At 40.8% G+C, this 23,637-nt stretch overlaps 1 protein-coding gene across 5 annotated transcripts in view; it reads right to left on the bottom strand.

Moving 5' to 3' along the window:
* The window catches only part of supt3h (SPT3 homolog, SAGA and STAGA complex component), a 396,945-nt gene that overhangs the window by 78,055 nt on the left and 295,253 nt on the right, over positions 1-23,637 (bottom strand). For all 5 annotated transcript variants that reach the window (XM_059981629.1, XM_059981630.1, XM_059981627.1 and 2 more), the window contains one exon: positions 18,002-18,077. In XM_059981629.1, the coding sequence (XP_059837612.1) occupies positions 18,002-18,077 (76 nt within the window). The remainder of the gene's footprint in view (positions 1-18,001; positions 18,078-23,637) is intronic.

The raw sequence follows: 23,637 nt of genomic DNA, 5'->3' as shown, positions 1-23,637 counted from the left end.
TAATGGTATGTGCTTCTGAGCTTTTATATCTACTTACATACACAAAATGCTGGTGGAACGCAGCAGGCCAGGCAGCATCTATAGGGAGAAGTACAGTCGAGGTTTCGGGTCCTGACGAAGGGTCTCGGCCCAAAACGTCAACTGTACTTCTCCCTATAGATGCTGCCTGGCCTGCTGCGTTTCACCAGCCTTTTGTGTGTGTTACTTGAATTTCCAGCATCTGCAGATTTCCTCGGGTTTGCGTTTTATATCTACTGCCTGAGTGGAGAAGAGAGAATAACCCGAGTGGTAGAGGGTTATCTGGTTATATTGGCTGCTTTCTCGAGGCAGATGGAATTGTAGGCAGTGAAGGAGAGTCTGATTGTGTAATGTACCAGGCTCTGTTCACAGTGCTCTGCAAGATCGCGACAAAGCAGTTGCTAAACCGAACAGTGATGCATCCAGATAGAATGCTTAGCCAACAGTGACATGTTAAATTTTTTTTGCCTTCTGAGAAAGTAAATGCATTTACATGTTTTGTTACCTAGGCCAGGACCAATAGTTGGTGATACTTACACTTAGAAGCAAACCTGCAATGTCTCACTGCTTTCATTGAAGTAGCTAACCAGTATTATGCATGTTTCAATGGAAGCCTAGACAGCTGTCATCATAAATGTGGATTTGTCTTCAAATGGGACTGCCAGTTGTCAAAGCACTACCTTCTAATAGATCACCAGGATTACTGAAGTAACTCAGGGGATGGTTCTTGCTTATGTAAGTCATACAGGATTCCTACCATTTTGTTAGGAGCATGCAGAATGCAACTGGGCTTCTAAAATTAAAATCCATCTCCTTTCCAATCCACATAAAGTCAAATTGCTTATGGATGCCATGGCAGTGTAGTGGTTAGCGCAATATTAGAATAGCTTGGGGTGTTATGTAGTTCGGAATTCAGTTCTAGACCTGCTCTGTAAGGAGTCTCTGTCCTTCCTGTGGAATGTGTGGTATACCTGGTAGGTTAAATTGTCACTGTAAATTGTAACGTGATTAGGTTAGCGTTAATTATGCTTGTGGGTTGTGTAACTTGAAGGGCTGAAAGGGCCTACTCCACGCTTCATCACCAAATAAATAAATTAATAAATACATATATTCTGAAAAAAAAAAATAGTTTATTGAGATACAGTACGGAATAGGCCCTTCTGGACCTTCAAACCACACCAGCCAGCAACCCCCGATTTACCCCAGCCTAATCACGGGACAATTCACATTGACCAATTAATCTACCAACTGTGGGAGGTAACTGGAGCATGTGGAAGAAACCCACATGGTCATGGGAAATACCTTCTATAGTCTAGCTGCAGCCACTGGGCAACGGACTTCAGGACAGGCAAAGGCACATGGAAATAGGACATTAAGGCAATGTCCTTTGAACTGTATGAATGTTCGAAGAGTAATTAACCGTACTTAGAGTCCCATTTACGCAGTCTGAGTAGGAATGACAGATTTCTTGCTCTAAAGGCTTTATGTATTTGTTGTGTTTTACAATCACCTGGTACTTTCATAGTCACCAATACCGAATCTTGCATTTATTCTGGATTTTATACCACAATGAAAAACGGACTCATTCAGGACTCTGAATTTCTAATATGGATGCAAAACATGTTGCTAAATTAGGAAATGATGCTAAAGCAAATGAAAGGAATTATCAACACTCGATGCTTAATATCACTTTATGGCCACCTTTGAACACATGGAAAAGAAAGGCTGAATTTTGGCAGCGGTCTGGGAAATTATTGCTTCAGAGCTTCTCATCCAAAAATCCTACTAGCCCCATCAGTCCCTTTATAGCCTCCAGTACCTGGATCCAGGTTTTTCCAACAGCAATGTTAGTTAATTGGAACTGATGGAGCTGGTAATCGAAATAAACAGTCCAGGAAAGACCTTTGCTGGAATATATTTGATGCCAACTAAGTGTTGCGTCCATACTTTAGGTCACAAGTAGATTTAAAAAAAAGAAAGTACCACATCAATTATGTTTTGCAAATCACCCACTCTTGCTGCTCATTTTAAAAATAACCCATTATGCTATTTACAAATCTGAGTAATCTCACATGATGTCAACATATCTGTTGTGTCACTCTAATTAAATTCAACTTTGGCAAACTTCTTTACTTCAACTAATCATCTATAAATTAGAAGATCACGGAACTATCAGAAATTCATGATTAATGGAGAATCAAATACTGTTTAATGTAACACATTTGAACGAATTTTTTAAAACTATTTGTCTTTGTTGTATTCTGTATTTTTTCCGGATCAGCATCAGACATATATATTTTCTGCTGAGAATGAATCCCAGACCAAGGCTGTGTCAGAGCAGCTGCACTTCAAAGGCAGGAAGGGATAAAGACATTTGGTGGAGTTTTAGTTTAAAACATAGTCAACCAACCATTTCATTTCCTAAAAAAAGCACTCAATTTAACAGCTCAATATATTATTTCTCAGAATTTACTGGAGAAATGGTACACTGAGAAAGTAGCAGCAAATTACTTTGCATCAGAGTGCCCATGAGTGGTTCAGTGTAAGTTGATATTTGAAAAATTATATGTAATGAATCGGATTTCAGATATTGAAAAAAATGCTCTCAAGATAGCTTGAAATGAAATATTGAGAAATTCATTAAACTGACAGAAAGAGGGCCTGTTTAAATGGTGACAATATTCTGCTTTGTATTGGAATCATGCGCCAGTTTGTCATGATTTAATTGCCTACTTCATCGTTTATAACCTTTAACCTGAGCTCTTAGTCATCTATTATCAACAACTCGAGGTAGTGAGCAAGCGTTCTAATTTACAACTTGTTATTGTACTAGTTCACAAACACTTCCAGTAACTAAGTCATAAATGTCGATAAGCATTAATTATGTGAACACTGTATTTAGCCTTGGAATGTGGAGCTTAGGCCAAATTGGCCTGAAATGAATGGACATCACAGCAGGAAGTTTTAAAAGCTAGATGGACTGCTAGTTAAGTAGATTCCTTTGTGCTGAACTTGTTTGTGATCAGCCATTGCACACAAGTTGCCAAATGTCCAGAGCTGACACAGTTTTACTGATTTCAGTGAACTCTTTCAATCTTGATTTTATATCCAGAACCTTCAATGATCTTCTGTAAAATTAAACTGAATTATAAAGATAATTTATATTAATTATTTTATACAATTTAATGCTGGTTGGAAGACTCATTCATCCACCACAAGCACAGAAAGCTAATTTATACACGCATGCCCTAGCTTCACTGTAATGGTTAGAGAACTGCAGGAAGAATGCTCTCAAATTCTCAATATACAAACCTCACAGTTTCATTACAAATATCCTTAAATTTGCAGAATGTTTCTAAAATCAACTCTAAGTTCTCTAGAGCTGAATTACAATAGTCTGACTTATAGACTGTTGATGCTGTTAGGCTTTGTAGATACAAACTAAATTCATTTAACATGACAAATTCATGATGTACTTAAAAGTTTCTGTAAGTTTTTTTTTAACATAGGTATTACACAATTAGTAGCACAGCAACTGTGTCATTGACTCCAAAGAAAGGTTCCTCTATGGTGTGATTTTCACCTTTCCCATAATAATGCTATTAACATTATCCGAAAAGGATCGCTGACATCCAGCAACAGATATTATTAAGCAGCTAATCACATTGAAGGATTCTTACAGACAGTAGTCCAGAAGTAAAAAGTGCATTTTTTTAATATTATGCAGAATATAGCACTATACACTTTTATTAATAGTCATTTTAAAGTATGTAATTTAAAAATATTTACCAGGCAAAATGGCAATTGATACTTATCATAAATTGATATTCTACAGGATCAAAAAATTTGTTAAGCAGTAATTATAGCTTAATATACCTTTAAAAAACTGAAGGCTCTTGTAACAAAGTTTCAAGGTTTTTTTGCAAGTAAGAATAAACATTGAAAGTTATACTGATAACAGAAAATGCAGTTAAAATAATACTGCTCATTGAGGAGACAAAAGTTACCGGCAAACTTTCAGTTTCTAGTTCATATGCAAATACTACAGAAGCTGCCATCAGATTTCTTCCAGAACACCAATAAACACTTTTGATCACAACTGTTATTATAAAGTGCAAAAATCAGGCTAATATTGTAATGATCTGACTTACTGATTGTTGATGTTGTTAAGGCTTTGTAGATAGGAACTACAAAGGACTATGAGAGTCAAAGTTGGTCCTCTGGAAGATCAGAATGGCAATTCATGCACGGAGCCAAAAGAGATGGGGGGAGATCTTAGATTTTTTTGCATCTGTATCTACTCAGGGGAGACACAGAGTCGGGAAGCGAGGCAAAGCAGCCATCAATTTCATGTACCCTATACAGATTACAGCGAGATGTTCGCAGTCTCGAGGCAAATTAGGATGGATAAGTTCCCAGGGCATGACAAGGTCTTCCCTCAGACCCTGTGTGAGAAAGGTGCAGAAATTATAGGGGCCCGAGCAGAGATATTTAAATCATCCTTGGGGACAGGAGAGGTATCAGAAGATTGGAAGACAGCTAATGTTGTTCCACTGTTTAAGGCTCTAAAAATAAACCAGGAAATTATAGGCCAGTGAGTCTGACATCAGTAGTGGAAAAGTTACTGGAAGATATTCTAAGAGATTGGACATATGAGTATCTGGATAGACATGGACTGATTAGGGATAGTCAGTCCATTGTAGGTCGTGTCTAACCAATCTTACAGATATCTCAGTAAATTACCAGGAAAGCCATTGCAGGCAAGGCAGAGGATGTTGTCTACCTGGAGTTTAGCAAGGCATTTGACAAGGCCCCACATGGGGTGTTGCTCAAGAAGATACAGTTGCTCAACATTCAAGATATGGGAGCATATTGGATTAAACATTTGCTTTGTGGGAGAAGCTAGAGAGCGATATTAGATGGTTGCCTCTTTGACTGAAGACCTGTGACTAGTAGAGGGATTGGTGCTGTGTCTATTGTTATTTTTCATCTATATCAATAATCTGCATGATAATGTGGTTCATCGAATCAGCAAATTTGCGGGTGTGGTGGACAGCAAGGAAGACTATCAGAGCAGTCCGTGGGATCTGGACCAGATGGAAAAATGGGCTGAAAACTAGTAGATGGAATTTAATGCAGACGTGTGTGCAGTGAGGCACTCTATAAGACCAACCCATGTAGGACTTACACAGTGAAATATGGGGCCCTGAGGAATGCTATCCAACGAAAGGATCTGGGAATACAGATCTATAACTCATTGAAAGTGGCGTCACATTGTCGTAAACAAACTATTGGCACATTGGCTATCTTAAATCAAAGTACTGAGTACAGAAGATGGGATATTATGTTGAAGTTGTATAAGGCGTTGGTGAGACCTAAATTTGGATTATCGGTCGCAGGTTTGTTCACCTGCCAATGGGAAAGATATAAATAAGGTTGGAAAAGTACAGATAAAATTTGCAAGGATGTTATCGGTTCTGGAGAATCTAAGGAAAAATTGAATAGGTTAGGATTTTATTCCTTGGAACACAGAAGATTGAGGGGAGATTTGATAGTGGTATACCACATTATGAGGGCATAGTTGGTAAATTCAATCGGGCTTTTGCACTGATGTTGGGTGGGACTACAACTAGAGGTCATGGGTTAATGGTGAAATGTTTAAGGGAAATGTAATGTATGGATCTATTTCTTTTACAGCAATGACTCCTCCTTTAGCATTACGTGTTGATCTCACGTGCATTGTTCTCTTGCTTGCCCCTGCCAGGTATGCTGTTATGGCCATCACTGTGATGGTTGTAGTTGGGAGCTGAATGTCCAAAGTTACACATTATATCGGAGGTATAGGAAAATAGGCAGAGGGGGTGGTGTGGTTCTACTGGTAAAAAATGGCATCAAATCAGTAGAAAGATGCGACATAGGATCGGAAGATGTTGAATCCTTGTGAGTTAAGAAACTGCAAGGTTAAGAGGACATTGGTAGCAGTTGTACACCGGCCTCCCAACAGTGGCTGGGAGGTGGACCACAGGCCGCAACAGGAAATAGAAAAGGCGAGTCAAAAGGGCAATGTTATGGTAATCTTGGAAGATTATAACATTCAGGTCGATTCGGAAAATCAGGTTGGCAATGGATCTCAAGAGAGTGAGCTTGTTGAATGCCTAAGAGATAGCTTTTTTAGAGCAGTTTGTTGTTGAGCCTATTAGGGGATCAGTTATACTGGATTGGGTGTTATGTAATGAACTGGAGGCAATTAGGGAGCATAAGCTAAAAGAACCCTTGGGAACCAGTGATCACAATATGATTGAGTTCAACTTGAAATTTGATAGGGAGAAAGTAAAGTCTGATGTAGCAGTATTTCAGTTGAGTAAAGGAAATTACAGTGGTATGAGAGAGGAGTTGGGCAAAGTAAATTGGAAGGAGCTGCTGGCAGGGATGTCAGCAGAGCAGCAATGGCATGCATTCTTGGGAAAAATGAGAAAGGTGAAGGACATATGTATTCCAAAAATGAAGAAATACTCAAATGGTAAAATAGTACAACTGTGGGTGACAAGGGAAGCCAAAGCTATTGTAAAAGCAAAAGAAAGGGCATACAACAAAGCAAAAATTAGTGGGAACATAGAGGATAGTGAAGTTTTTAAAAACCTAGACAGCAACTATAAAAATTATTAAAAGGGAAAAGATGAAATATGAAAGCAAGCCAGCAAATAATATCAAAGTGGATAGAAAAAGTTTTTTCAAGTATGTTAAAAAAGAGAAATGAGAGTGGACGAAGGACTGCTAGAAATAATAATGAGTAACAAGGAGATGGTTGGTGAACTAAATGAGTATTTTGTATCAGTCTTCACTGTGGAAGACATGAGCAGTTTGCCTGATGTTGTAGAGAGTGAAGGAAGAGAAGTGGGTGCAGTTACAAGAAAGATGCATAAGTCACCTGGACCAGATGACCTAGGGTTCTAAAAGAGGTAGTGTTAGAGATAGTGGTGGTATAAGAAATCAAACATCCTTGGACTCTGGCATGGTGCCAGCGAACTGGAAAATTGCGAATGTCATTCCACTCTTTCAGAAAGGAGGAAGGCAGCAGAAAGGAAATTATAGATCACTTAGCCTGACCTCAGTGGTTGGGAAGATGTTAGAATCAATTGTTAAGGATGAGGTGATGGAGTACTTGGTGACACAGAACAAGGTAGTACAAAGTCAGTATGGTTTCCTACAGGGAAAGTCCTGTCTGACGAACCTGTTCGAACACTTCGAGGAGATTACTCATAGATTAGATAAAGGGGATGCAGTGCATGGTATATAATTGGACTTTTAGAAGGCCTTTGACAGGGTGCCACACATGAGGCTGCTTACCAAGTTAAGAGCCCATGGTATTACAGGAAAGTTACTAACATAGTTAGAGTATTGGCTGATTGGTAAGAGGCAGTGAGTGGGAATAAATTAATCCTTTTCTGTTTGGTTGCCAGTGACTAGTGGTGTTCTGCAGGGGTCAGTGTTGGGACCACTTTTTTTTATGCTGTATATAAATAATTTAGATGATGGAATAGATGGCTTTGTTGCCAGGTTTGTAGATGATACAAAGATTGGTGGAGGGACAGATAATGTTGAGGAAACTTGTAGGAGGCAGAAGGACTGATTAGGAGAATGGGCAAGAAAGTGGCAAGTGAAATACAGTTTTGAAAGATGCATGGTCATGCACTTAGGTACCAGAAATAAATGTGCAGACTATTTTCTTAATGGGGAGAAACTCCAGGGATCTGAGATGCAGAGAGACTTAGGAGTCCTTGTGCAGAATACCCAGAAACACCCTGAAAAAGGTGTAAGTTGCAGTTTGAGTCGGTGGTGAGGAAGGCAAATGCCATGTTAGCATTAACTCAAGAGGTCTAGAATACAAGAGCAAGGATGTGATGCCAAGGCTTTATAAGACGCTGGTGAGTCCTCATCGTGAGTGTCGAGAACATCTTAGAGATGATGTGCTGGCATTGGAGAGGGTCCAGAGGAGGTTCACAAAGATGATGCCAGGAATAAAGGGGTAATAATACAAGGAAAGTTTGATGGCTCTGTGTCTGTACTTGCTGGAATTCAGAAGGATGAAGGGGGATCTCATTGAAACCTTTTGTTTGTTGAAAGACTTAGTCAGAGTAGATGTGGAAAGGATGTTTCCCATGATTGGAGAGTCTAGGATAAGAGGGCACAGCCTCAGGATAGAGGAAAGCCCTTTCAAATCAGAGATGCAGAGAAATTTCTTTAGCCAAAGAGGGATGAATTCATGGAATTTTTTGTCACATGCAGCTATAGAGGCCAGGTCGTTGGGTGTATTTAAGGCAGAGATTGATAGGTTCTTGATTGGACATGGCATCAAAGGTTATGGGGAGAAGGCTGGGAACTGGAGTTCAGGAGGAGAAAAAAATATGGATCAGCCATGATTGAATGGTGGAGCAGACTCAATGGGCCAAATGGCCTAATTCTGCTCCTATGTCTTATGGTCTCTTGCTACGACGTGAAGACACCAGCTAAAATCATGACCTGTGTGCATGCTTTTATTTAATTTATATGTAGTTGTGCACAGACAGAACAAATGGGCACTGAGTGTCCACGAATGTCAGAGAATAATTTGAACTGCGCTGACAGTTATGGGATGAAACAGCGAGAGTTAACAGCACAAGAAAGTCGAAGGATTCATGACTAATAGTGAAATAGAGGACATGGCATCAAATATTATGGAGAGAAGGCCAGGGAGTGGGGCTGAGGAGGGGAAAAAAGGATTAGCTAGGATTGAATGGCAGAATAGACTCAATGGGCTAAATGGTCGAATTCTGCTATGTCTTATGATCTTATGGTCTAAAAACGCGCCAAATTTAAAGTGAAAATAACTTGGCACTGGCTTCAGTTGGGAAAGTTGATGGATTTGATGATGCTAATGAAGGCTAATATCAAGAGGGATGAACTATGTTGTAACTTGAACAATGTGAAGGAGCTAAAGAAAACCCCTTCACTCCTTTGCTTAATGGGTACAAAGACGTCCAGTCTCTTTCGCAACCTCATAATCCCTAAAAAGCCAGCAAGCAAGACATATGACAAAACTGTTACAATTTTACAAAATAACTTCAGCCCTAAACTGTTGGCAATAGCTGAGAAATTTAGATTTTACAAAAGCAGTCAAAAGATGGAAGCATTTTTGAATATATTGCAGAACTGAACAAACTTTCCTGGTACTGTGACTTTAGAGATGGAGCTTCTGATGCACTAAGGGATAGGCTAGTATGTGGAATGCACTGCCAAAGCACACAAAACGGGCTACTGTCTGAAAAAGACCTATGCTTAGAATGGATATTGGCCATTGCACTATCGTAACAAAGGACACAGCAGAACTACAGAAAAGGATGTGAAATGCACAAAATGTCCCTGAATGGAGTAAAAAAACTGTATTGATGTGGCAACTCCTCCCATGATGCAAATGACTGTTGGTTCAAAGAAACGTTTGCAGAAAGTATCACAGACAAGGTCATGTACAGAGAGTGTGCAAGGCAGACGAAAAGCACAACCAAGTGAAAAGTCTCAAACACAAAACTAAGAATATGCATAAAGTGACCAAATGTGAAACTGAATCAGACAACATAGAGTCTGACGAAAGTGAGCTGCCATGCCTAGAATTGTATACTGTTACAGAAGCAGATCACAAAATCATATGGATTACAATAGATGTGTCTGGTGTAAAACTGAAAATGGAACAAGGCCCAGGATCAGCTTTGTCTATAATTTCAGAGGCTGACTACAACAGACTGTTTTCCAAGATACCATTAGAGATGACTTCAGTGATGCTAAAGTCCTACGCAGGCAAAAAAGTGTCTCCCAGAGGCAAACTGAAAGTAAATGTAACATAAGGAGGCCAAACACAACAGTTTGAGCTTCATGTATTGAAAAAAGCAGGGCCAGCACTTTTTGTACATGAATGGTTGAAAAAAATCCAACTAGACTGGCACTCAAATAAAGCTCTCAATGAGGCATCATTAGGCAACAGCAGCCCAAATCATAGCACTAACCAGAGATGGCACAGCTGCTTAATGCTGATGAGAAGGTGTTTCTGAAGGGGATTGGTAAACTCAAAGGCATGAAGGCCAGAGTTGAATTGAATGAAGCAACAACACCAAGATTCCATAAAGAATGTCCAGTGCCTTACGCACTACGTCTTAAAGTGGATGCTGAACTTCAGAATTTGAAAGCATTTGGAATTCTCGACAGGGTTGAGTAGAGCAACTGGGCCATGCCTGTTGTCCCAGTGATCAAGAAAGGGAATGCTGGAGCCATTTACATATGTGGGAATTCAAGGTTAGCATCAATACGGTGATGTGTATTGTGCAGTATCTCCTTTGACAAATTGAAGACATTTTTCCACCTTTGGCAGGCGGGGAGAGGCTTTCAGAGATTGACTTATCACAAGCCTATCTGCAAGTGGAGATTGAGGAGTCAGGCAGGAACTTCCCCACAAACAACACACACAGGGGACTGTTCCAGTGTAATCGTCTTGTCTTTGGCGTCTCATCAGCTCCAGCAATTTGGCAACCAGCAATGGATGAAGTGCTCCAAGATATCCCAAGAACACAATGTTACCTTGATGACATCATCACGACTGGCAAAAATGATGAAGAACACCCCCAGAACATTGATATAATGCTTACCAGGTTGAGTGAGTATGGTCCGCATGCAAAGAAAGGGAAATGTGAATTTTTCAATAAAGAAATCTCATAATGTGGGCATGTCATTAACAAGCATGGCTTACACCCAGACTGGAAAATGCGTCACAATTCAGGCCATACTTGGACCTTGTAAACTACTACCACTGGTTTCTCCCAAACATTGTTACAGAGCTGCATCCATTCAACACACTGTTACAGACAGAGTCAAAGTGGGAATGGTCAGAAAGATGTGAAAAAGCATTCAAAGAAACAAAGAGACTAATAACATCCGATGAACTGCTCACCCATGACGACTCATCCCTGCCCATCAGACTGGCACGTGACGTGTCCCCTTATGGCACTGGAGCCATTTTATCACACATTATGAAAGATAGATCTGAACACCCAATTGTCTTGGCTTCTAGATCACTGACGACTGCAGAATGCAACTGCACACAGATTGAACGAACGACCCTTAGTCTAGTATGGGGAATAAAGAGGTTCTACCATTACCTCTCCAGACAAAGGTTTATGCCAATGACAGATCACCAGTCTGTTGTGCCCATTTTCAATCCCGGAGAGGAAATTCCACTCATGAGTGCTACCTGGTTACAACGTTGGGCACTGTTCCTAGGAGCCCATTCTCATGACATAGAGTACAAAGGGAACAAACAACATAGCAATGTGATGGATTGTCACATCTTCCACTACTGGCAACTGAAGAAGAAAAGTCTTCATGCTATAACCCAGCTAAAGTGTCCCACACCATGCTGGCAGACCAGTAACAAGTTCTGAAATACAAAGGGAAACAAGGAATGACCCAACATTGTCAAAAGTCTAAGAAATCACCATGCAAGGTTGGCCATCTCATGGTATCCCTATGTTTCCAGAGTGCTCAGTGAGACAAAATCAACTGTAGGTATGTCGAAGAACGTTGACGTGTGGATCTTGGGTTGTGGTTCCCTCCAAACTGCACACCAGAGTGTTAGAAAATCTGTATGAAGGACACATGGGCACAGTCAAGATGCAGAGCCTTTCCTGGAGATACATGTGGTGGCTGGGAATAGATAAATAGATTGAAAACTAGGCCAAAAGCTGTTTGGGATGCCAAAAAGTTCAAAATGCAAAATGCAACCCCACAGACACCGTTACACCCATAGGAATGGCCGTCGTCACCATGGCAATGAGTACATACAGTAAATTCCGGTGTATAAGCTGAGAAATTGGCCCTAAATTTTGGTCCTAAAATTAGAGGGTCAGCTTATACAGAGGGTGCCAACTTTGGAAAAATGAATACATGGAAGACAGGTCGTATTTATTGGCTGTTGTTGAGTCAAATTTGTTCCACTGTCGATGCATGAATTCTTTGAATGGTTTGTTTAAACTCACATCTCGTGGCTGGAGCACGGAGATCAAACCACCAGGGATGATTGCAATGTCCGTGTTTTCAGCTTTCAACGCTGCTTTTGTCTCACCTGACAAGTACGCTTTGAACATGTCCCAGATAAATAGTGACTTTTCCTTCCCGAAACCTCCCGGACATCGACGCTGCACCTCTTTAACCCACTTCAAGCAACTGGCTTCGTCCATCCAGTACGTTCTTGAATGTAAACAACACCCCCCCCCCCTCCGCGGGAATTTTCTAAGCAATCTTTGTTTTTTGTCTCAACACAAGATCATGTCTATTCATAAATCAGGTGCTTTACGTAGCTTTGAAATTTTCGCTGACCTCACGGTGTTTTTCGTTCCATTTCAACACTTGAACGCGAATCATTTCTCTGGTAACCATGTATCCGGACGATCGCTGGTGATTCACCCACTCTAAAACATTTTCTTCCAGTTCTGGCCACTGCTATGTTTTCCCGCGGTTTGCACATTTTGTCTTTGGCATTTCCCTCAGCGTGTCCTCTGCCTTTCTCCGCTCTCTCACTCTCTCTCTCGTTTACACTTAACTTCTCAACAGCTGCAGAATTATTCGTCCTTTAGCAAAATCAACAACCTTCAGCTTGAAACCAGCATCATATTGCATTCATTTTAATCTTTTGTACATGGTGGATGCAAACTCAATACTGAGTGCACAAACTGATCCTGCTATCCTGTGTTATGTTTAATGAGATTACGATGGGGCTAAATGGTTTCACAGGGGTTACATTTCAGAGGATTCTTTACTCCAAAATTTCCCTTCCTGATTTATTTATTAAGAATTCGCTTAGAATTCTACAATGTATAGGCCTTAGCAGGTACTGGTTCACAAAATTTCCAGGTTCCAGAACCGGCATAGCTGAGTACCGCATGTGAGATCTTGCGAACTTTTCTGGTTAAATCAAAAACCTCTACAAAAGGGGTCGGCTTATACAAAGGTAACATGAAAAAGTCATTTTTTAACCTTGAAAATGGGGGGTCGGCTTATCCTCCAGAATATATGGTGTTGACCTTGCTGGGTCATTCATTGACTCCATGCTCCTGATTGCTGAGGATGCTTATTCAAAGTGGCCGGAGATTATACCAACGAGGTCAACCACCTCAGCAAAGACTGCCTCTGCTCTGAGGACTATCTTCACCAGAAACAGCTTACCCCAACAATGAACCACAATTCACGTAAGAAGAATTCTGCCTGTTCATGAAGAAAACTGGCATCGGACATTTCAAGTCAGCTCCTCACCATCCAGAAATGAATGGGTTAGCTGAAAGGTTTATCCAAACTTTCAAAAAGTCTATTAAAGTGATTGAAAAGGAGGACGTTTCTCTACAGCACTCTGTTTATGCAATGACAAGTCAAACACCTGCAATGCTGGTCATGAGCAGGAATCTGAGAACTGGCATAGACCTCCTGAAACCAGACCACTGGAGGGAAGCACAGAATAAACAATCAGCCAGTTGCCAACTGAAGCAGCAAGGAGCTTCAAGATTGGACAGGAAGTTCTAGCATGTGATTACTGAGAAGATAAGTGGACACCCAGTATGAAAGCTACTAGAACTAGACCATCAATGTACACAATGGATGTTGGAGATCAAACAAGGAGACATCATGATGACCAGATACTGGATATGTAACCAAGGAACACAACTGAGTTGACTGCATCCAGCAAGATGGACACATCACAGTCACCAGACTTGCCTCTCAGTGATGATCAAGTCACTGACAGCAAGTGACATGGAAAACCTGATGCTACTCCACAGGTCCAGTGGTGTGATGATAAAGTTATCATTGACAAGACACCTGCTAAATCTTATGCCACTCCAGAGGTTCAGAGGAGTTATCCTGAAAGATACAGAACGCCACCCAAAAGACTGAACCTTTAGAACTGTGAAGTTAGTTATGGACTGCTGTTGTGAAAGCATGTTTATTTGGAATATGAGATTATGAAAGGGAAATTGAATGTTTTGTACATATAAAGTTTTATGCAGCATTAATCTAAAGGGGGAGGAAGTGTGAGGTACAGATCTATTTCTTTTAGAGCAATGACCCTTCCCTCTCAGCACTAAGTACTGATCTGATCCTGCACATGGGCTGTTGTCTATGAATGCACCTTGCTCTCTCTTGCTGCAATGTGAACACACCAGTTAAAGCCATCTCCTGCGTGCCTGCTTCTACTTAATTGATGCGTAGTTGTGCACAGCCACAAGAGGGAACACGAGGGAAAACATCTTCTTTCAGAGGGTCATCAGAGAGGAATGAGCTGCCTTCACAAGTGGTGCATGCAAGCTTGATTTCAACATTTAAGAGAAGTTTGAATAGGTATGTATACGGCAGGGGGTATGGAGGACTGTGGTCCGAGTGCAGGTTGATGGGAGTAGGCAGTTTAATTGGTTCAGCTTGGACTAGATGGGCTGAAGGGATGGCCTGTCTGTGTTACGACTCTATGTTATCATAAAAACAAGATGAAATAATGTCTGACATAATCTGTGGTATTTTATTTTTTAAAATGTACCCAGTTATTTAATGCATCTTTGGCATAAGGTTACACCTCTATAAGCCAATGTCAAAACATATTAGCAAAAATTAACTTTTTGGACAAAAGGAAATGTTAGGCTAGAATGAGAGAAAGATAAAGCTTGAAACTCTTGGAAGCAGAGAGTCGAAACTGAGAACTTCAAATGCTCACTCCACTTGTAATGTAACAACCTACATCTTACCCAGTGCACATGTAAAATTGATGAACCTTTTCCCAAGTTGCAACTAACTAATCTCTTATTCCAGTTCCTTTGACCCCAGAATATTACTCAACTTTGCAATGCAACGGGAAACATTCTGCATTGTAGGGAGCGTAGAAAAGTAACTTAATATCAGTAATTGATGTCATATCAGAAACTTAAGATAATGCCGGGGAGAATCCTGAATTCAGTGGAGGAAGATTATATGTTGGCGAGGTAGAGCTCAATATAAAGCCTGTTCTTAATAACATTAGTTTCACATCTAACATACACAGACGTATACCAATGCATACATGCACACACATATACATACCCACAGTTATAAATACGTGTGTGTGTGTGTGTATGTGTGTGTGTATACACACACACACACACACACACACACACACACACACACAGAGTGAGAGAGAGAGAGATATTTAGATAGGTGTGTGTGTGTGCGTTTGTCTGTATGTATTGGGGGTGTACTGGACAGCAAGGAAGACTAACATGGATTGCAGCAGGATCTGGAACAGCTGGAAAAATGGGCTGAAAAATGGCAGATGGAATTTAATGCAGACAAATGCGAAGTGCTGCACTTTAGTAGGACCAACCGAAGGTAGGTTTTACACAGTGGAACACTGAGGAGTGGAGTAGAACAAAGGGATACGGGGAATACAGGACCATAATTCATTGAATGTGGTGTCACAGGCAGTTAGGGTCAAAGTACTGAGGGCAGGAGATGGAATGTTATGTTGATGTTGTATAAGACATTGGTGAGGCCTTATTTGGAGTTTTTTGTGCAGTTTTGCTCACCTACCTACAGGAATGATGTAAATAAGTTTGAAACAGTACAGAGAAAACAAGGATGTTGCTGGGTCTGGAGGACCTGAGTTAATGAAAAGATTGAAGAGGTAAGGACTGTATTTTTTACAACGTAGAAGACTGAGAGGAGATTTGATAGAGGTGGCAAAATTATGAGTGGTACAGATAGATAGGGGAAATGCAGGCTTTTTCCACTGAGGTTGGGTGGGATTACAACCAGAGGTCATGGCTTAAGGGTGAAAAATGGGAAGTTTAAGGGGAACATGAGGGGAAACTTCTTCACAGAAGATCTTGAGAGTGTGGAATGATCTGCCAGCTCAAGTGGTGCATGCGAGCACAATTTCAAAGTTTAAGAGGTTTGAATAGGTACATGGATGGTAAGGGGATGAAGGGCTATGGTCCTGGTGCTGGCCGATGGGAATAGGCAGTTTAAATGGCTAAGCACAGGGTAGATGGGCCGAGTGGGCCTGTTTCTGTGCTGTAAGTTTCTATAACTCTATATATACATGCAGATATATATATGCATACACACATGAATACATATACAGACATACACATACACACATACAGTACTGTGCGAAAGTCTTAGGCACTTAGTTAGGGTGCCTAAGATTTTTGCACAGTACTGCATTTGACAACATGAAGCAAAAGTGAGTTTGCAAATCTGGTGGGAACAAAGGCTGAAAGGATGTAGTGCTGTGGGAGGGGAGTGAGACCAGTGGCAAAGGAGGATTACTAGGGGTGGGGTAGTGGCGTACAGAATGTCTTTCTGGTGCTTCCCACTTTCTCCCCTATCTATTTCCCTTTTCTTAACCATGATGACCCTCTCTCCACCGTCTTCTCACACTCAGTTCACAATAGAGACCCATATCAGAATGAGGTTTATCATCACTCACATATATCATGAAACTTGTTTTGCTTTAGTGGCAGCAGTACAGCACAATACATAAAATAATTACATATTGTGCAAACGTCTTAGCTACCCTAGCTCACGGGCTCTCTCTCTCTCTATGTGTGTGTGTTTATATATGCACTCACACACACACACACACACACACACACACACACACACCCAAGACTTTGCACAGAACTGCATGTTTTCAATTAGCATTAGTTGCATGTGCTTGTCTTATTTTACTTTAATTATATTGGCAGGGTACACCCACGTATGTATATTGTGTGTGTGTGTGTGTGTGTGTGTGTGTGTGTGTGTGTGTATATACACACACACAAACACACATATATACCTATATATATATAGAGGGAAGGCCAGACAGCAGCTATATTTCTTTGGGAGTTTGAGGACATTTGAGGAAACACTCAAAGTTCTACAGATGTACCATCATTCTGACAGGTTGCATCACTGTCTAGTGTTGGGGGGGGGGGGAACTACTGCCTACTACACAGGATTGAAAGATGCTACAGAAAGTTGTAATTAGTCAGCTCTATCTTTGGTACTAGCCTCCGTAGTATCCAAGATATCTTCAAGGAGGAGTACTTACTTTATCACATAAAAAGTGTGAATAAGGCAGTACAGTGGATTCCGGTTACTTGAGCTATTAGTTAATTGGGGCAGCCGCTTATTTGGGACAACTGTTAAACAGCAAAATCTAATTGAGAAAATCACCATAATTCCCTTCGTTTATTTGGGACACTATGCAGGAGACTGTTGCCGAACAGGTTCTGGGTAGTGTCAGTCGGGTACACTTGTTTGGCTGTTACACACTACACCATGCTTAGAGCAATCATTTTTTTTTAAATGTCAGTTGCATGTGTGTGTTCAAAGAGCAGTGATTTTTGTCAGTGATAATTGATGAGGAATGAGCAGTAAGCCGATTTTTGAACTGTTTTGCTCACTGCAGTTTCAAGCATTCAGGCTTGGAGGTGCCAGAAATGGCCTGGAGTATAAATGAAACTATTTCACTACTTGAACAAGTTGGAAACCACCGAGAATTTGAAGGTATTGAATGTATTGGGAGGATGCATTCTTTGACAGCATTGTCCGAAGGCAGTCATTATTTGCACTAGATGTCTGCGCTGACTTTCTTCATTGTTGCACTGGATGAATTTTGGTCGATTACTGTTAGGAACTAATTCAGTTTTATAGTACTGTAGTACTATTGGTTGTGTTCTAACTTGTTCTGTATTTGCATTTAAATACATAACATGTTACTCAATTTGTCTTTTTTATACTTTTTTAAAAATCTATTTCCATGAAGCTTCAGCTAATTGGGGCAGCTGGCTAATTGAGCCAAAATAATTGGTCCTGATGTGTCCCAATTAATAACTAGAATCCACTGTACCTGTAATATAATAATCTCCAAATCTGCTTACTAAAATCAGATTGTACTCACCAAAACTCAGCTGGCGGCTCTCACAGTACTCTGCATACTGCGATGAATCCATCGTTCGAGTTTGGCGCTCAGCTCTCTGGGATAGAAGATAAATTGCATTATTATTTTGAAGCTACAAAATTATTGCTGTGGCCTAAACATGTAAGAGTAAAATACAGGAATAAACCCTTTGGCCCAACACGTCTGTGCCAACCATGATACCGGTCTAACTAATCCCATCTGCTTACATTTGGTCTGTATCTCTCCATTCCCTGCATGTTCATGCGCCTGTCTAAAAGACTCAGATATTGCTATGGTATCTGCTACTACCACCTCCTCTGCCAGTGTGCAGTGTGTTCCAAGCACCTAGAACCATCTCTGCAAAAAAAAAACTGACGCCTACATTGACAAATGTTCTTCTTCTTACCTTAAACCTATGCTCTCTACTAGTTGAGATTTTCACCTAAGGAAAAAAACTATTCTGTCCATACCTCTAGTAATTTTATATACCTTTATCAGCACATCCCTCAGCTCCTGTCACTACAGTAAAAACAAGTTTGACTAACCTCTCCTCATAGCTAATAATCTCCAATCCAGTCAACATTCTGCTTGAATCTCTACTCTTTTGAAAGCCTCCACATCCTTCCTAAAACGTGGCAACCAGAACCATTCACAATAGTCCAAATGTCCAATAATCCTAACTAAAGCTTTATACACACAAGAAGTTCTGCAGATGCTGGAAATCCGGAGCAACACACATAAAATGGGACTCAGGAGTTGATGACCATGCTGCCTTTCTTTTCTTTCATAGTTTCATGGCTACCGAGTGAAGAAGGATCTCAGAGCCGTATATCATAATAAATGAACCTTTGAAATGTTGGAGGAGCTCAGCAGGTCAAGCAGCATCCATGGAAATGAATAAATAGTTGAGATTTCGGGGCATGACCCTTCAAAGTTTTATATAGCTGCAACATAACTTGCAAACTTTTATACTCAGTACCCTGAACCATCTCCCATTTCTCCTCTAATTTCTTATTGATCTACAGTCTACTGTACCCTTCGACAACTTTCATCCTTATACATCAATATTGGTCTCTGCAAACTTCGTATCAGACCACCAATATACTATACGTATATACATAAAGTTTAGGCATTGATCTTTGCAGAATACCACTTATGAGAGACCTCCACTCAGAGAAATACCCTTCCATCCTTACCTTATGTCTTCTATGACCAGGTCAATTTTGTATCCAATTTATTATTGCACTGGGAATCCCACGCGACTTAATCTTCTGACCAACCTAGCACGAAGGACCTTGTCAAATGCTTTACTAAATTCTGCATAGACAGCATCTACTGCACTCCCATCATTACTCGTTTTTAACTATCTTAAAAAACCTGTGAGACAGAATCGTCCCTGCACAAAGTTGTGCCAACTTGCCCTAATGTGCATGTTTTTCCAGATGAAAGTACATCTTATCCCCAAGAACCTTCACCAATAATCTGCCACACAGATCACAGAGTAACTAGCTTACAATTTCCTGATTTTCATTCTCTGTTACCATTCCTGAACAATGGAATAACTTTAGTTATTATCCGGTTTTCTGGGACATCACCAAATTTAATTACCGAAATAATCTATTTTACAATATTCAAACCGGATTCCCTTCTTCTAGACCATTCCTGATCTTGTTAGTCACATTCTTATTCTGTAAATGAACTGAATCTGCACCATATGAATATGCAAAAAAGATAAACGTTAAGGTAACAATGTCATTCTTGTTTCTATCTTAAATACCTGCTTATTCGTAAAATTACTTTATAAAATGGTTATTAAATAGGTTTAAAAGATTGAATTTTTTACAACTCTATCTACATTCTAATAATGCAGTGCAAGCAGAGTTGAATTTCTCCCAAGGAAGGATTAAGTGTCATTCCAGTGAATGATATCAGTTTCACCTTTTAAGTTTACTGAATAATACATATTTCCTCAATGTGAATTTTCCATTACATCAGTGATGGAAAAACACATTTCCCATAGTGATAAAATCTCAGCATTGCCACTCCTGTTACAGATGTATGTAGGTATCATCTTTTTATTTATTTATTTGTTTTCCAAGTTCTGGGCATTGCTGTCCATCATGGTCCCCTGATGCAGGTACCACTACAATGCTGTTAGAAAGGATTCAGGATTTAGGCCAGCAACAATAAAAGAACACCAACACAAATCTGCAGATGCTAGAAATCCAAGCAACACACGCAAAATGCTGGAGGAACTCAGCAGGCCAGACAGCGTCCATGAAAAAGAGTAAACAGTCGACGTTTCAGGTCGAGACCCTTCCGCAGGACTAGAAAAAAAGATGAGAAGTTAGAGCAAGAAGGTGGGGGGAGAGGAAGAAGTAGTACAAGGTGGCAGGTGATAGATGAAATCTGTAGAGGGGCTGGGGTGAAGTAAAGAGCTGGAAAGCTGATGGGGGAAAGAGATAAAGGGCAGGAGAAGGGGGAAATCTGATAGAGGAGCACAGAAGGCCATGGAAAAAAGGGAAGGGGGAGAGCACCAGAGGGAGGTGATGGGCAGGTAAGGAGATAAGGTGAGAAGGGGAAACAGGAATGGTAATCGTGAAGGGGGCAATTACCTGAAGCTCGAGAAAACAATGTTCATGCCGTTAAGTTGGAGACTACCCAGAACCAATATAAGTGTCGCTCCTCCAGCCTGAGCTTGGCCTATCGTGACAGTGGTGGAAGCCATGGACTGACATGTTGGAATGGGAATGGGAAATAGAATTGAAGTGGGTGGCCACCAGGAGATCCCACTTTTTCTGGCAGGTGGAACAATATTGCTCAGTGAAGTGGTCTCCCAATCTACATTGGGTTTAACAGGCCACACCAGGAACACTGGATACAGTGGATGACCCCAACAAACTCACAGGTGAAGTGTTGCCTCACCTGGAAGGACTGTTTGGGGCCCTGAATGGTAGAGAGGGAGGAGCTGTAGGGGCAGGTGTGGCACTTGTTCCACTTGCAACGATAAGTGCCAGGAAGGAGATCAGTGGGGAAAGACAATTGGTCAAGGGAGGTGTGTAGGGTGCGATCCCAATGGAAAATGGAAAGTAGGGGGGAGGGAAGGCAAAGGGCAGGTACGGTTCTGTGAGTACAACTACATCAGGCGATTGAGTGACAATTTGGAGGGACAGTTCTCCAGCCCAGAGATATTTAGAAACAGGATGATGCAAAGGTTTTTTTAAAATCTTGTTTGTATTCAATGCATAGTTTTTTTCCAATGTTGCATCATGGTACACTTTGTTTACCAGGCCAATAAGAACATAAGAAATAGGAGCAGCAGTCAGCCATCTGGCCCATCGAGCCTACTCCACCATTCAATAAGATCATGGCTGATCTGACCATGGACTCATCTCCACCTACCTGCCTTTTCCCCATAACCCTTAATTCCCCTACTATGCAAAAATCTATCCAACCTTGTCTTGAATATATTTACTGCTTCATTGAGCACAGAATTCCACAGATTCACCGCTCTCTGGGAAAAGCAGTTCCTCCTCATCTCACCCTGAATCTACTCCCCTGAATCTTGAGGCCATGTCCTAAAGTTCTAGTCTTACCTAACAGTGGAAACAACTTTCCTGCCTCTATTTTAACCATCCCTTTCATAATTTTATAGGTTTCTATAAGATCTTCTCTCATTCTTCTGAATTCCAGCGAGTACAGTCCCAGGCAATACAATCTCTCCTCATAGTCCAACCCCCTCATCTCTGGAATCAACCTGGTGAACCTCCTCTGCACCGCCTCCAAAGCTAATTTATACTTCCTTAAATAAGGAGACCAGAACTACACACAGTACTCCAGGTGCGGCCTCACCAGTACCCTGTAGAGTTGCAACACCTCCCTTCTCTTAAATTCAATCCCTCTAGCAATGAATGCCAATATTCCATTTGTCTTCTTGATAGCCTGCTGCACATGCAAACCCACCTTTTATTATTCATGCACAAGCACTCCCAAGCCCCTCTGCACAGCAGCATGCTGGAATTTTTTACTACTTAAATAATAATCTGCTCTTCCATTTTTCCTTACAAAGTGGATGACCTTGCATTTACCAACATTGTACTCCATCTGCCAGACCCCTGCTCATTCACTTAACCTAATCTATATCTCTGCAACTCCCTGTATCTTCTGCACAATTTGCTTTTTCATTCAATTTAGTGTCATCAGCAAAATTAGATACACTGCACTCGGTCCCCTCTTCCAGATCGTTAATGTATATCATGAACAACATTGGGCCCAGCACTGACGCCTGTGGCATACCACTCACCACTGATTGCCAACCAGAGTAACACCCATGTATCCCAACTCTCTGTTTTTTATTAGTCAGTCAATCCTCTACCCTTGCCAATACACCAGCCCCAACTCTATGCATCCTTATCTTATGGACAAGTCTTTTATGCAGCACTTTATCGAACACCTTCTGGAAATCCAAGTAAATATTGTCCATTTCTTCCCCTCTATCCATTACACTCATTATATCCTCAAAGAACTCCAGTAAGTTTGTCAAACAGGACCCATCTTTGCTAAAACCATGCTGCATCTGCCTGATGGATGCATTTCTTTCCAGATGCCTCACTATTTCTTTTTTTATGATAGCTTCAAGCATTTGCCCAACTACAGATGTTAAATTAACTGGCATATAGTTACCTACCTTTTGCTTACATCTTTTTTTGAACAATGGCATCACATTCACCATCCTCTAATCTGCTGGGACCTGCCCAGAGTCCAGAGGATTTTGGTAAATTATCACCAAAGCATCTACAATAACTTCTGCCTTTTCTGGGATGCATTCCATCAGGACCAGGGGACTTATCTATCTTAAGACCCACAAGTTTGCATTCAATGGGCATTTAAGAGTCAACTACATTGGTTGACTCAGCAATCCATTGAGGCTGGGCTGGTTATAGATGATAAATTTCCTCTCCTGCAGGACTTCAGTGAACCAGATGGGTTTATAACAATCCAGCTGTTTTCCAGTCATCATTACTAATGATTATTTTATTAAGTTACATTATTAAACTGGATTTAAAATATCCACAGAGGGATTTGAATTTATGTTTCTGGGTTGATAATCCAGGGCCCTGGATCAAAGTCGAGTTTACTGCCATATGCATATATGCGCGAATGGAATGGAAAAACTCACTTGCAATACCATCACAGGCACATAGCGCCATACAAGCAACATTCACAATAAAAGCATGAATGAAATATAAATTATACACAATTTTTACAAGAAAGGACACAATTAGTAAAAAAAAAAATTGAGTGGGAAGTGTTCACACTGTTGCTAAACTACAGTAATGAAGAGTTTTTTTTCTGACTGGTTTAAGAACCACATGGTTGGAGGGTAGCAGCTCGATGGCAGCTGCAAAAAGGTGGTATGGCTGGATCTTTGATGACAGACGCTGCTTTTTTGAGGCAGTGCCAATTGTGGGGAGGGACGTGCCCATGATGTATAGGGCAATGTATCACTCTGCAGCTTGTTACAATTCTATGCATTTAAATTACCCTACCAAACCATGATGCAACCAGTCAATATACTTTCAAGAATGCATCTGTGGAAGAGATTTACATTACAGTGTACACACACACACACACAC

Source organism: Hypanus sabinus, chromosome 10, assembly GCF_030144855.1.
Source record: "Hypanus sabinus isolate sHypSab1 chromosome 10, sHypSab1.hap1, whole genome shotgun sequence".
Classification (NCBI taxonomy): domain Eukaryota; kingdom Metazoa; phylum Chordata; class Chondrichthyes; order Myliobatiformes; family Dasyatidae; genus Hypanus; species Hypanus sabinus.
Note: the sequence above shows the minus strand (reverse complement) of the source record. Positions and strands in the feature narration are given on the sequence as shown.